The sequence below is a fragment of the Abramis brama genome (assembly GCF_963993115.1).
Source record: "Abramis brama genome assembly, chromosome: 17".
Lineage (NCBI taxonomy): Eukaryota > Metazoa > Chordata > Actinopteri > Cypriniformes > Leuciscidae > Abramis > Abramis brama.
In genome coordinates this window covers 6766322-6781970 of record NC_139979.1, presented here as the reverse complement: position 1 = coordinate 6781970, position 15649 = coordinate 6766322, and the positions used below count along the sequence as shown (strand labels likewise).

Genomic DNA, 15649 nt, shown 5'->3' with positions numbered 1-15649 from the left:
GCACACTTTGGGTGTAAGCACAAAATCTGCAGGAATGAGTACAATTATGCACAATACGTCCAATCCCACACCGAAATTCAAACCCTGTAATGCCAAAAATATTAATCCGGAGCAAATGAGTGAGTGGAGGCGGTTTGTGCGTCACTCGCATATATAATATTTCAATTTTATCTAAAAAGTTTATATACACAAATGATTCCCTTCTCTCTAGATAAGGTAGTACTGATTGACCAAATGATCATGAGATAATGGCCAAACGACTGGTAAATAAAACCATTAGTGATGACATAATACCTGTAAAACCTTTCCTCCTGGGCTCTCCTCAAACGGCAGCTGCTGCTGGTAAAGAGGGTCCAGTGTTTTTCGTGCTACTTTTGTTTTCTTTTTGGCTATGCAGGCTCCATTCTCCAGTAGATACACCTTTACATAAGGGGCTGGAGAAGAACAACAACAGATGGAGTTTAATTGTGAGCGATGAGTTTTCAGGTGCCTGTGAAATCACCTTCAGAAAGGATAACCACACTCACCTGGCAGTGCCTTAGAACTTGATTTTCCCACAAGGCCTCTGGCTCGGATGACCTCTACCTCTAGGGCTCCTTTCTTTTCCACCATCCCAATCTGAATGTCACCTAGACATGAGAAAAATCAAGGATATATGGGTTAAACATGATTAATATTACTGTAAGGACTTGCATTAGGGGAACTGAGTTTGACTGGAGACATAAGCACAATAGCAAAGTATACAGAAAAAGTCAAATAAACAAGTGCTCACCCATAGGGGGCGTGGCTAACGTCTGTCTGCCCACAAGCTGGGCGGGGCCAAGTCCATCCAGGAAGTCACTGAACTGACTGTCAGAAGAGAGTCTCACTCCAGGGAATATGAGGCTGAGCAGAAAGAAAAAGGTTTTGATTATAAGATTACAAGAGCTTGATCTCATTATTTGTTTTGGTCTATATTTTAACATTTTAAAACATGCAAGACACACTAGTCGCATTTCCATTACCCTTCAAATTGCGCAAATTTAAATTGCGAATTGAAAATACGCCCAATGGAAACACGTCAATTTCGCAAAAACTCGCATTTATCGCAAAAAAGTTTTTATGCTCGCATGAGGTGGTTTTTCAGGCAATTCGAAAAAGAAATATTTCGCAAAACTGCAATGGAAACAGTTTTTGCGCATTTGCAGGTCGCCTGACGTAGATGACGCGGTGTGTTTGGACAGAATACGAGACGGAGTTCTTTATTAAATTCATAAAAGACAAAAGAATTACAGGAATAATGGATTCTAAACCTCAAATAAATGCCACAATAAGGACCTTGAAGCAGATATGAGGGAGAAACACCTCATATGTGCCGTTGCCATGGTTTTTGGAATGATTTTACTTATCGCGAGAGGAAAAAATGAAGTTTTAGTCGCATAACATCGGTTAATGGAAATGCCGTCATTTCAAAATAGTTTTTTGTCGACATTTAGAAAAAAATCGCAAAAGTTTTGCGCAAATCTGGAAACGTGCCTATTGTCATGCTTGTCAGAATGGTTGTGTGCATGTGTGTTTTGTTACTCACTTTCCCTCAGAGCTGTAGCTGTTCATGCTGCCGTCAGTGGATTCGCGGCTGGCCTGTCGGGTCATTCGGCTTCGCATCTCTACGGCCAGACCCGTCTCTGTGCTCCTCTGGATAGTGCTGCGCAGCTTCTTTCCTCCTGCTTCTACAGAGACAGAGAGAGAGAGAGAGAATTTGTCAATCAAATCAGGATATCAAGACGTTTCAGGCGGAGTGATGAAGGACACGTTTCTGCGCATTGAAAACCAAAAGCCTCACACGTGGCTCAGATGTGACAGCTGATGTGCCGTTGATCTAGAGGGTGTGAAATGAGGAGTTAGGCACATGTGGTTCTGCTCCCACTCAACAATTTCTTGTTTTAGATACAGCGCTCTTGTTTTATTTTTATGCTTCTATATCTGGCCTACAGACATGCCATAGTGTCTGTTACACGAGACGCAGTGTGATTTAACATGACGGGTTATACAGGTGCACTGAACCAGAATTAGGCCTAACATGAACAAACACCTCAACCTGTGTCAGCTGAACACTTATAAACACTGGCACTTTCATAACAGGTTAAAGTGGCATTTCAGTTCAATCACTGATGTCATTTTGAAGTGGGACTACCTGTTTGGCGCACAATGGTAGACGAGGTGGAAGGACAAACTCTCCTTCCACCTCGTCTGCCATTGTGCGCCAAACAGTAAAAACAGTCAACTTGTCTGGAAATGTTCATTATTTCTCTCTGGTGCTGCTAGTGGAGCAGATGTTACACATTTTTCCTTAATTATTCAAAAGTTTCCCAAGGTAAGCTAACTAAGGTTGTTGTTACCATAACAAAAAAGAAGGAAAACCTTTTGTATCATGTTTGCATTTTATATTTTATATGGCTGTTTAATACCCAGTAGAAATATAACTAACTAAAACAAAAATTGTGCATGTAGAAGTAGAAATTACTTATAATAAACACACACAACATATTCTATAACAATGCACTAAGTTGCAATGTTGCCTGCCACTCGGTCTACAGTTAAAATAATGAAAAAACAAAACAGTAGTTTATTCCAATTACTATGATTCATTGCACAATTTAGCCCTTATTAATCATATTGCTGTTGGCAATAAGACATTTGAGGCTAAAATTACTATAAAACAAGTCTTCTCTTGGCTTTAACTTCAAGTACAAAATTAATGCACATCCTGTTCTTTTGTTGCCAAATGGAAATGAAAAAATGAAGAGGACAGTAATGTGAGGGCTACTCAGAATGCAGAACCCATCTTCAATAGGGGAGAGAGAAGGCTACAGGAAGCAGACATGGCTGAGCTGCTGAGATTCAACCATTCAATCGCTGCTCACACACAGCAGGCTTGATTTTCATTTCATTCAATGTCATCCGCCTCTGCTTTCAGCCCTGAGACGTAGCTGAACACAAGAGGATGACGAATATATCGGCGGATGTGGCTGTCCTTTTGTGTGCTAACAGCACAGTTGTATATAATAATCGAGAACTTGTAACAGTTGTGGTGTAGTTGATCTTGACCAACATAAACTTGAGAAACACTAGCCCCTTTCACACATACAGTCTTTACTGGTAAATTACCGGTAAGAGATCATGTGTGAACAGGACCTTTTCAAAAATACCGGTAAATTGGTTCCAGCAATTTACCAGTAAGGGAAGTTGCAACATTACCAGTAAATTACCAGTAATGTGCTCTGTGTGAACGTGGAGTGAAGATTACCGGTATGATCACGTAGAAAGTCAGAATGTGACGTAGAAAGCAGACATAAGAAGTCTGCTTTGGGCCAATCATAAACATCTTATGGAGATGAAGTGATTACTTAGCGCTGTTTACAGTACGATTTTTAATAGTTTTTCTATGTAAATATGCGCTAGATGATCATCTTTGATTGTTTTGCCACGTCTCGCAGCTTTTTCAACGTGTCGCACTCGAGACCCGGCCTTCTTTTCCATTCATCAGTGTTGCGGCTCTGCAGTTGGATACTATTATGCATGTCTCGTGTTTTTAAGAGCAAAAACGCGTTCTGTTTGATCATCCCTTTATGCCTTTAACTCAGATGTCCAAAATTTTGTCAAATTGAACACAGTGAAACTAAAACACTTCTCCTCATGCGGTTGGATGAAGACAACGGTGTGGCGGTTAAAGTTGACTGGGAATTTAACAGTATTTTGGAACTGATGTGTGAATGGTCTCTTACCGGTAAAAATCTGTTGCTTGTGTGAACAGCATATTTGTGTATTTACTGGTAAAGTCATTCTGGCAATTTTACGGTAATTTACCGGGATTGCTGTGTGAAAGTCACAATGATGCACAATGTCAGTAAACATCAAATTTCACCCCAAAATAAAATTCTGTATAAAACCCCCATGTCGTTCCAAATCTGTATGAGTTTCTATTTTGTATTTTGATTCTATTTTGAGTTTCATAATATCAGAAAAGAAGATATTTGAAGAATGCCCCAGTTACTCCCATAGTATTTTTTCCCCTACTATGGAAGTCAGTGGCTTCCATCAATTTTACATTTTTCCAATACCGTCAACATTCTTCAAAATATCTTCTTTTGTGTTCAACAGAAGAAAATACCTCAAACAGATTTGGAACAACATGAGGGTGAGTAAAATTACAACATTTGTTTTTTGGGTGAACTATCCCTTTAAGATTCAATCATGTCATGTTCTCTGATCATGTCTTGAAAAGCTCTATGAAATGATCAAGCAGATGTTCAGGTCATATTTCAACCCAAATCAAAAGAAAGAAATAAGAAAACAAAGCCTATTTTAGGACCTATAATATTTTGCTTTGTGACATTATCTTCATGACAATTAAGCACATTTCTTCCGAAACTGTCATTATTATAAATGAATTAAATAAAAATAAAATAGCTAACTACAACATTGATAAATGAAATAAAATTAATAAATAAAAATATATTAATAAATAAAATAAATTAAAATAACCATATTAATTTATAAAGTGTTTATACATTGTGATAGTATTTATGTTGTAATGCCTTTAATTTATGAAAAAAAAAAAAAAAAAACTAGAAATGTGCATAATTTTTAATGAAAATAACAAGATAGGCTTATAGGCTTTATGCAAAAAAAATTTTCACAAATCATTGGATTTTCGGGTGAAATGTCACCTGGACATGTTCTCATGAGATTCACCCAGTAATTAATATATTAATGGATTGAAGAGAATCCGTGCCTACATATCACACTAAATCATACAAAAGCCAAAAGTTATTTGTTCCATAAATTAGTAAATCTATGATATTAATCCCTATAGCGACTGAAGGGGGAGAAGAGAGAGAGAGAGAGAGAGAGAGAGAGAGAGAGAGAGAGAGAGAGAGAGAGGCACCTTCAAGGTCAAAACACAAGATGATGCTTGAGTCCCACCAAAACCATCAAAAGATTGCACTACTAATTAGTGCAATAAAAATGATACTGCACATACATAACTGTATTTTACAGACAGCGATGCATGATTCTGCTGATTATTTATTTAAACTCCATCAGAAACCAGATACACATAAGTAATTGCAAACTCAATAAAATGTGAAAGGAAAAAGAGTTGGTGTGCTCACATAACACCAAATATTCCGCAAAACACATGATCTTTGACATGCAAGATTCCCATTCGGACCTAAACACTTAATATCTCCACATGTGACACATCTTCATCCTCTTACCTCCGTCTTCCTCATCGAAGGAATTCATGCAGGGGAAGTAGACGGCCAGCGCTTCGAACGAGGCTGACAGACTCATGCGGCTCTGGGAGCGTTGCATGCGTCCGCCGCCGCCAGCACCCGTGCCCGCGGTGGAGGTGGCATCGTGGCTCTGCCTGCCCATGCTTACAGCCGGGTCGAGTGGAGAGGATGCTGTGGTGCTGAGACTGTGGACGCTGGGTTGAACTCAGAGCAGAGAGTGCTCTTAAACATCACTCAATCTGCAGCGGATGCAGAACGAGGGTTTGTTTTGGGTTCTTCAGCTGGAGAAAGCTCTGCGTCGACTGATCTCCCAGGAGTACGCAGCATCAGTGTGTGTTCAGCTCTCGGCGCAGTGAAGCTGTCTGCTCTCCTCAAGCTATCTCCTTTCTAACGCGCGCGTGCAGGAGGGAGGAGGGGGCGGAGCAAGGCCCCTTTTCTTGCATCCTCCCCCGGCCAATCAAAAGGCTCAGCTCTTCAAATGCTCCTCCATGCGCATGAGCTTTACCCAGAGATACTGCAAATGTGTGTGTGTGTGGTCATTAGGAACCTGGGCATCTCTTGCCCTGACTGTCCACATGCAAGTCACACACAGTTCACGTGTTACACACACACACACACACACACACACGCACGCACACACACAACGACACACAGATAATTCCTCCTTTCTCCTCGGCTCTTAAAAAGACGAGATTTATTTCTCTGTACTGACGTACATCTTTTATCACAGGCCTCCACCTCTCTCTTCACTATCTCTCAGTGTAAATGTTTACCACAGAAGACGTCTGGCCACAGAAACAGCTGAATTACTGCTATCCCTGAAAAATACCCCCGCAATATGCATTGCAAATATTTGAATAGTCATAACAGGAATAGCTTCTACATCCAACCATCAACAGCCACTTCAGGCATCAATTTCAGAGAGAAACTAGATACTGGGTGTCTGCTGAGGAATTAAAAATACTAGATATTTGCATTATGCAAAACTTGCAGCCACGATACCAGGGTTCATGGTGTTATGAATGTCAAAAGCACCCAGCCTCAAAATCTATATGACAGGGTTCTTAAACTTTGATGCCAAGGACCCGTAAAAATTATGGTCTTAAGGACCTTTTTCCTAAAATATAATGACAGCTAGAAAATTTTCTGCATTTTCTGTCCCATTTGTACTTAATTTCAAAATAACTGTTTTCTATTTTAATATATTTTAAAATGTAATTTACTCCAGTGATGGCAAAGCGGAATTTTCATCAGCCATTACTGCAGTCTTTAGTTTCAATCTCAATTATTCCAAACTTTTGACCGCCAATGTGTGTGTATAGGCAATGCATATACACTTATCGGCCACTGTTCAACTGCTCATTAATGTGAATATCTAATCACATGACAGGAACTCAATGCATTTAGGCATGTAGACGTGATCAAGACGATCTGCTGAAGTTCAAACTGAGCATCAGAATGGGGATGAAAGGTGATTAAAGTGACTTTGAACGTGGCATGGTTGTTGGTGCCAGACGGGCTGGTCTGAGTATTTCAGAAACTGCTGATCTACTGGGATTTTCACGCACAACCATCTCTAGGGTTTACAGAGAATGATCCAAAAAAGAGAAGTGGCAGTTCTGTGAGTGAAATGCCTTGTTGATGCCAGATGTCAGAGGAGGATGGCCAGACTTGTTCGAGCTGATGGAAAGGCAACAGTACCTCAAATAATTACTCGTTACAACCGAGGTCTGCAGAAGAGCATCTCTGAACACACAACATGTTGAACCTTGGAGCAGAAGAGCATCTCTGAACACACAACATGTTGAACCTTGGAGCAGAAGAGCATCTCTGAACACACAACATGTCGAACCTTGAAGCAGAAGAGCATCCCTGAACACACATGTCGAACCTTGAAGCAGAAGAGCATCTCTGAACACACAACATGTCGAACCTTGAAGCAGAAGAGCATCTCTGAACACACAACATGTCGAACCTTGAAGCAGAAGAGCATCTCTGAACACACAACATGTCGAACCTTGAAGCAGAGGAGCATCCCTGAACACACATGTCGAACCTTGAAGCAGAAGAGCATTTCTGAACACACAACATGTCGAACCTTGAAGCAGAAGAGCTACAGCAGCAGAAGACACACCGGTGACACTCCTGTCAGCTGAGAACAGGAAACTGAAGCAATTCACTGGTCTGATGAGTCTCGATTTCTGCTGCAGCATTCAGATGGTAGGGTCAGAATTTGGTGTAAACAACATGAAAGCATGGATCTATCCTGACTTGTATCAACGGTTCAGGCTGCTGCTGGTGTAATGGTGTCTGGGATATTTTCTTGCCACACTTTGGGCCTCTTACCAACTGAGCATTGCCACAGCCTACCTGAGTATTGTTGATGACCATGTCCATCCCGTTATGACCACAGTGTACCTGTCTTCTGATGACTACTTCCAGCAGAATAATGCACAATGTCACAAAGCTCAAATCATCTAAAAAACCTGTCTTGAACATGACTCTAAACTAAACTTACTTATAACTTATATGGCCTCCACAGTCACCAGATCTCAATCCAATAGAGCAGCTTTGGGATGTGGTGGAATGGTAGATTCACATCATGGATGAGCAGCCAATACAAATCTGCAGCAACTGCATGATGCTATCAGGTCAATATGGACTAGAATCTCTGAGGAATGTTTCCAGCACCTTGTTGAATTTATGGCACGAAGAATTAAGGCATTTCTGGACGCAAAAGGGGTCCAAACAGGTACTAGCAAGGTGTACCTAATAAAGTGGCCAGTGTGTGTGTGTGTGTGTGTGTGTGTGTGTGTGTATGTATATTTATGTATGTATGTATGTATGTATATACATACATGCATACTATTTTGCAATAGTATATCGTATGTAAAAAACATATCCCTAAAACTGTCGCTACTGTGATCTGGTATCAGGTACTATTCTGCTCCATTAATATATTCATGTTGATTTGTTTGATGGCTCTTTCAAATTTTGAGTTCTGAATTTCTTCTAGCAGACATGGAGAACATAACACTGTGTACTAATACTCCCAGACCTGCCAGAACGCACTCTCATCCTGATTCACTGCCAAATACGTGTCTTCTAGAGGCAGAGGGGGCAGAGGTGATGTCTCAACATCCTCAGAATACAACAAAAGGAAGGAAGGAAGCAGACAATTTCAGCACAATGACTAAACAAGTCTAAACTAGACTTTTTCTGTTAAACTTACCAGGCCAGAGAATGGAAGTTTATACACCCAACATGTTAAATGCTAATGTCAACTCAAATCCTAGTAACCAACATGTACAAATCGGACAATCTGAGACTAAACTAGAGCACAAGAAAAACTAAGAACTCAATGAAGCCTCCAGAGCTGTGAAAGAGCAATCTCTGAGAAATAAAACTTTCCATTGGGTTACCACATAGAAAAATTCACAGCTCACATTTGACACATCTCTAAAACTCCTCTATTGCAAACAGTTTGACAATACTGGGCACTTAACTTAATAATTCTGGGAAATGTTTCATAAGCAGACATATAGTAGACAGCCTGAGACCACTATACTATATAAATCAAATGCAGTCAATACAACTAGTCAGAAGGTTTCAAAAAGGCCAGATTAAAAAAAAAACATCAGTGTATTCGATCAATCAGCCACCTACACTACAGTCGCAACTACTAAAATATTACAGATGATATCATTGGACAGGCTGTATTACAGCTAGTGTCAGGGTTCTGTCACGTCTGTCTAGTGTATTTCTTGGTTCTGTGACAGAGCTCCGACACTCCTGTTTTGTCATGTCTTCGTGTGTGCGTGCGGCTTTGTGTCTGTATGCCTTGTTACATGTGCAGGGTGTGGTGTTTGGATCCCGGCACATCTGTCTAGTTTGGTTTCGGTTCTGTGTCGGGATTAGGACATTCATGCTCCGCGTGTTTGTCCTCTGTTATAAGCGCACAGGATGAGCTTTCGCTCGTTCTTGTCGTGTAAGCGTGCAGTTTCGAGTTTGCTCGGACCGTACGCTCTCCTGTCTGCATCTGATGTTGTGTTCTGTGTAGCACGCTGATCATGTTTTCATCGGCCGCGTGCTTTCATGTCATGTTTTGTCTTGTACTGTGTAGCACGCAGCTTGGGTTTTTCACTAGCTGTGTGCTTTCATGTTGTCATGTTTTGTGTGAACACGTGGCTTGCACTGTAAAAAATTATCGTGATTTTAACGGTAAAAGACTGTAAAAATGCTACAGTGAAAAACTGTTAATTGGTTAACAGAAAGTTTCCGTACTATATACGGTAAATAACTGTGATAGATCTAATGGTACATTTAAAATACCGTTAAATTTACAGTTTTTGAAAGTGAAAAAGAACAACTCATTGTATAATTTACAGTGAAAAACCATAAATTGACATTCCCACAATTCCCTGCGTGACACTTCACATTTGATCTATTTTTGTTAAAATAACTATGTTTCTTCATAGTTTTCTTAGTTTGTTCTAATCAGTTATGTACATTAGGGTTTTATGTTACATTTAATGTTGTTAAATTAATGTTTATTGCATTTTTAAAATTTCATGTGTGTTACCATGATGGTGTTTAATGTTTGTGTGAATGACACTGTGCAGCTTCTATTATATTAGTATTACATTTCTTGTGGAAGAGCTGCTTGTGATGAGCTTTGATTGATCATGTGACTCTCATCACTGCTGTGATTGGTGGTTATCAGAGTATTACAATGGTACAAAACAGATATTAATACTTCAATAGGACGTTAAATTCACATTATATCAGATAATGAATTACGGTTTATTACTGTAAATTTTAAGTTAAGTCTGTAAAACCAATAACGTTGCTACCGTATTTTTGACGGTAAAGTACTGGCAACCACAGCTGCCGTTTTTTTACCGTAAAAATCACGGTTTAATTTTTTACAGCGTGTGATTCGTTTTACTGGCCATGTGCTTGTGCTTTTTGTCATGTTTGGTGTGAGCACATGGCCTGTCATGTGTTTCCTTGTGTCATGTGCTCTCCTGTCGATTGTCTAACCCCGCCCACCTTGTTACCTGATTATTGATTCATTTGCCCCACTTGTCCTCCCTTGTTACCTGCTTTATTTGCCCTCCCTATTTGTTGTCCCTGTGTTTGCAGTCCTGTGCTGGTTCGTTGTCATATGTACATCGTGTGTTTACTCTTATGTGTTCTTCGTCAAGTCAAGTCAAGTCAAGTCAAGTCTTCCCCCTCGGGGTAGTTTTGTTTGTATTTCGTTTTATTTTTTGCTTAATAAAAGCCTTTATTTCTTCTGCGTTTGAGTCCTCGCCTCATCTCCTCAACCCCAAACCGTGACAGCTTCCTTTCTACATCAACCACTTTATTATTTGCATTTCAAATTAAAAAGCCTCTTCATAATGTTTTCCTCATAACAAATCCATTGTAAAAAAACTATTAAAGGTAGGGTAGGTAGGATTTTTCTAAAAAAAAAAAACATTCCAAATTTGTTTAAACTGTCTTTATATACCAATACATAATTAAAATATAAGTACTCTGAAAGAGAGAGTATAAAAATCGAGTGTCTGTAGACCTCTCACGACTGTTGTAAACACAGCTAATTATTTCCATTCACTCCACCCCCTCCCTTCTGAGCTCCTTCCAAAGCCACGCCCCCAAAACACATGAACGCGCGACGCCAAATGCTCAGGCTCAGGAAGACGCATTTATTTACCTGAGACGAGTGGAGAGGAAGGAACGCAGTGCATGCAGTGACATCATGTCAGAATCACATGTAATAAAATACCTAACTTTATCACTATAAATATAAACAAATAAGATGGCTTTTAGTACTCACTATCAAGCTAGCATATCGATACTGGTAAAGTTTAAAATATATTTTGTTTGATTCGGTAACGAGCTATATTTAGGCTATAGGTAACGAGCTATATTTATAAGGCAAAGCTAAAAACAGGTTGCATTGATACACGTTTTTCCATTACCATCAGTTAAACTGTGATGAAGGTGAATTTCGTGTAAGAGTCATAACATATACGGTGTTTTGCATGTAAGAGTTTACATGATGAAAACATTGTTGACTCTGATGAGGACTAACGTTACACTCCGGTGACAAGTACCGCATCGTCGGTTCAAGGACAGGTCCGGGGTCGAGGGCGAAGCAGAGGAGGTCGTTCAAGAGTGCGGGCAACCAGGTTCCGAGGAAGTAGTTTTTGCCTTGTTTGCCTTCGCTGACTGCATATGCAGGTGCTTTGAAATTTTGAATGCTCTTTTTCTCTGCCATAATTTTACTCTTCGTAGGTTCCGCGCCTCTCTTGCACTCCCCTCAAATCAAATGGGTGCGCGCGCATATGGGCAGATCTAGCAACAGTGGTGGTAGCCATGGTTGCGAGAGTGAGTGACAGTCGCCCAAACCAATCAATTGTTTCGTCCCGGATGGAAATAATGAGCTGTGTTTATTGCAGATTAAAAGGTCTACAGTCACTCGATTTTTAAACTCTCTTTTTCAGAGCACTTACATTTTAATTATGTATTGGTATATAAAGACAGTTTAAACAAATTTGAAAAAAAGCTTTTTATAAAAATCCTACCTACCCTACCTTTAATCTACGTAAGTCGGTCATGGTGATTCAGTGCAGTAAATGGTTCAAGAGCTTCCGCTGGCCTACAGTTCCATTATTTGGACAAATGTCAATAGTCAATCATGCACCACTATGGTTTTAAAACACAGTACTTTAAAATACCACTTTGAAGTGAAGAGCCAATGTTATTTAGGACAGGTCCATCTACATCTACTCATCTACTAATCAACTAATCTACTAATCTATACATCTACTAATTCAACTTCCTCTACATGAAAACAACAGAATCTTCAAGAACAGAAGGAATGATGGTGTCTATCTATCTATCTATCTATCTATCTATCTATCTATAATTGGCGCTCAACTCAAGTATGAAAACAAAACACATGAAAGCACAGACTGTCATGCCTGTGAGATGAGAACATACACTCATATTACGGGAATTTAAAGAACACCACGTGTGAGAAAAACACAAAGATGTAATGTCCTGACAGAACGTCCTATGTGTGAGACTGATGATGTTTTGACCAGCTCAGGCGGTCGTGTGTGTTTGTGTGTGTGTGTGTGTAGATACACATTTCTACAGAATGGCATGTTTACATCCTCTAATTCCTGCTTTATGTCATGCCACACCAGTTAGTAATAATAACCAACACAACACCAGAGGATGTGAAAGATGATTAACACAAGGACTCTTTAGAAAGCGCTGCAGATTTACACAGAACTGGAACACCCATCTTTAGCATGTTTGTTTATTAAACGGAAATAGGCTCAGCTAGTCTAGAACTCTCAGCTCACTTCAACACTTTTAACCGTTTTAAAAGCATTGCAAAGAAAATCATCATTGATCATCCTCGACTATGTCAATTTAAAGAAGGAAAAGGAAATGTCTGGGTCATATTTGACCACTAAATCAGAAGGAAAAAAAAAATAAGATATGATGTTTTGCATGAAGAAAATGAAGCCTATTTTACTATTTTTTCATTAAGAATTTTTGCATTGTGGCAAAAAATATATCATAATTACCATAATGCATATTTGCATTATTCTTATTACTGTAATACAGTTTGTCAGGCCAAAATAATAGTTATTATTATAAGCATAAACTAAATAGAGTACAAAGATGCACTTAACTGGCATTTAAATAGTGTCACAATGGAAAAAGATTTTGATGTGAAATATTATGGAAAGAAGAGGGGAAAAAAATCCTGCCCAATGTCGTAGGTTTTCGCAAGTTGCAAATCTGGGATGTGAAATATGGCCGGACATTTCTTGGCAGTTTTCATGAGATTCACCTCTAAAAACCACATTCACGTAACATAAAATAGATATAATGTCTTTATGTCAGCTGTGAAGTGATAAACCTCACACTCTTTTCTCTTAACACGTCTAATCAAGAGAGATGTGATACAGATGGAGGAACGACCGCTTCCTCTGTCAATGTGTGGACAGATGGAGAAACACAGAAAGAGAACAACACACAGAGTAAACTCTTGTCAGATCGAAAGAAGAGGCATCTGTGCAGCTGACTGAACGTCCGCATAAACAACAACTATATGAGGCTGTGATCGAGACAGGTATTAAAAAAGTTCATTCTGCAGATCTGAGATTCACAATAATATTGTCTATACATGGTCATCATCACAACTGAGCAAAAAAGGAGAGCTTTGGTTTTCCCCCTGAACTGCTTAGTAACTCAAGTGTCAGATGAGGAACAGGATCACTGGACTATTTCTCATGAGCTTGTTTTTGAAATAAGGAAGTCCATCTATGGGTGAATCTTTGAACACGGAGACATTCATGAGACAAGGCCAGACTGAATAAACAAAGACTGAATGTAAGCCGCCTGTGTCCAGTTTTTTGACAATCGCATCAAATGAAATGAGCAGCAGAACATTTCAGAGATGTTGCAACACAAGGACACAATATATAAACACATATTACAAAAACATTCAGTTTCCAAATGAAATGAGTCACAACAAGACTTCCCTGGAGTGGTGTCCTTACAAATAACAGAATAAAAATGTTGCACCATACTAATGTTAGTCAACCGATTAATTTTTTTTAAATCAAACATGCTATGATTGATAAAGTAACTGCTCTCCAACAGTCCACCAAGAGCATTTATGGAAACTAAGCTGAAATCATGACCACATTAACATATGACCTCTCACATTTACATATTAATGCATATTCAGTAGTCAGCTATTTAACTTGCCCTGATGAATGACAGTAAGAACTATACCAATACAAAGAAGTTAGTCAGTCATAATAAAAGTCATTAACATACAGAATTCTGGGATTTAAGGGTTAGAGAAAGGGTGCAACATTTTCAAGAAAACTAAATATTTTGGTGCAAGATGCCTTGAATAACATTATAAGTGTTATCATAATATATACTAAAGAGATTAGATTCCATTCAGATACACAAATAATCGGATTTGGACTGACAGTGTGAAGGTAGCCTTAGACAAAAACACTATTTTCTCAGCTTTTTGTTCAAAATGCTGCTTTTTCATGTAATTGACCCACATTGAAGTGTTGATAAAAAAATATATAAAAAAAAAGAATGCATGAAGCTAGAAGAAAATGAGGCTCTGTTCTTTCTTTTGATATACTGCATGGTCAAATAAATATTCTGGGGCATATGAAATAAAAAATATTTATTTTATAAATTTAAGGCTTGCAACTTAAAAAAAAAAAAAACACTGGCAGGGAAAGAATTAAGCAGCGTTACAGTAGAAGGTAGCTTATATTTATAACTTACAGACTTTACTTATGTCAAATATAAATTTGACCATTAAAAAGGATACTATCATAAAAGTGTAAACAGCAAGAGCAAAAGCCAAACGAGCAAAAGCATATTGTATGTTTTATTCATAAAATACAGTCAGACTGTCTTCCCCTTCAACACAGTTTTGTAAATCTGGTTTATACGGCAGCGCAGAATCTGATCAGCTCTGTCACCATGGTGACACTCTATTGGATATGCGTTATCTTTATCTTTACAACCAATGATCGGAGATAAACCCATGACGGTCATCATGGCCTGACCTTAAAAAGTGTAAATAACATGTTTTATGAATAGAGAGAGAAAATGAACTTAATTACATTCACACAGCTGATTCTTCACTAGATTGCTTGAATGTATTCTGAAAAATCATGGCATGTTACCATGGTGGGGGTTCTTTAAGGGTCATGAAAACATTTATTTTAGATCTTTATTCATTTATTTTTGTTACTTGGACTCAGCGTCAAGTCAACATACACTATAGTCGTAGTGTCTCGTAATAATTCATCAGACTGTGTGGATCTAATCCAATGAGAAGGCAACTGTCTAATTATTATTAATGACATGGGCTTTTCCTATGCTCTATGTTCAATTTCTAGTTCCAAATGTGCTAGTATTCATTTCAAGTGGTTATATCATACATTTTTTGATTCTTTTATAATCAAAAACATAATTGAACTTGTTATGACCATTGCCACCCTCTTTCTGATCTTTAGAATTCAACAGGTCATATTTTTTGCTGCCGTACCTTTTAGACGTCTATGTAAAAATCCATTCATATGTAAAAAAATCAATATATGTTTCTTTTGTTCTAGGTAGGAGTTCTGAAAGTTAACATTTATATACTATTATTATGATGTTTGAATCAGCATTTATTTTTATATTTTCAGTATTCATTTTAGTTTTAGTAATTTTGTCACATGCTTTTGTCATTTTTATTCATTTTTTTCATTTCTATTTAGCTCTGATTTATTTTCTATTTCAGTTTTAGTTTTAGAACT

General features: G+C 38.5%; 1 protein-coding gene across 19 annotated transcripts in view; it reads right to left on the bottom strand.

Moving 5' to 3' along the window:
- rims2a (regulating synaptic membrane exocytosis 2a) overlaps window positions 1-15649 on the bottom strand; it is a 191259-nt gene that overhangs the window by 2315 nt on the left and 173295 nt on the right. For 18 of the 19 annotated variants that reach the window (XM_084088637.1, XM_084088638.1, XM_084088636.1 and 15 more), the window contains 4 exons: window positions 1568-1709; window positions 773-885; window positions 528-629; window positions 295-434 (listed from right to left, as the gene is read on the bottom strand). In XM_084088637.1, the coding sequence (XP_083944763.1) occupies window positions 295-434; window positions 528-629; window positions 773-885; window positions 1568-1709 (497 nt within the window). Of the gene's footprint in view, window positions 1-294; window positions 435-527; window positions 630-772; window positions 886-1567; window positions 1710-5258; window positions 5666-15649 lie in introns of those variants that run through there. The other variant, XM_084088644.1, reaches the window with a different exon arrangement.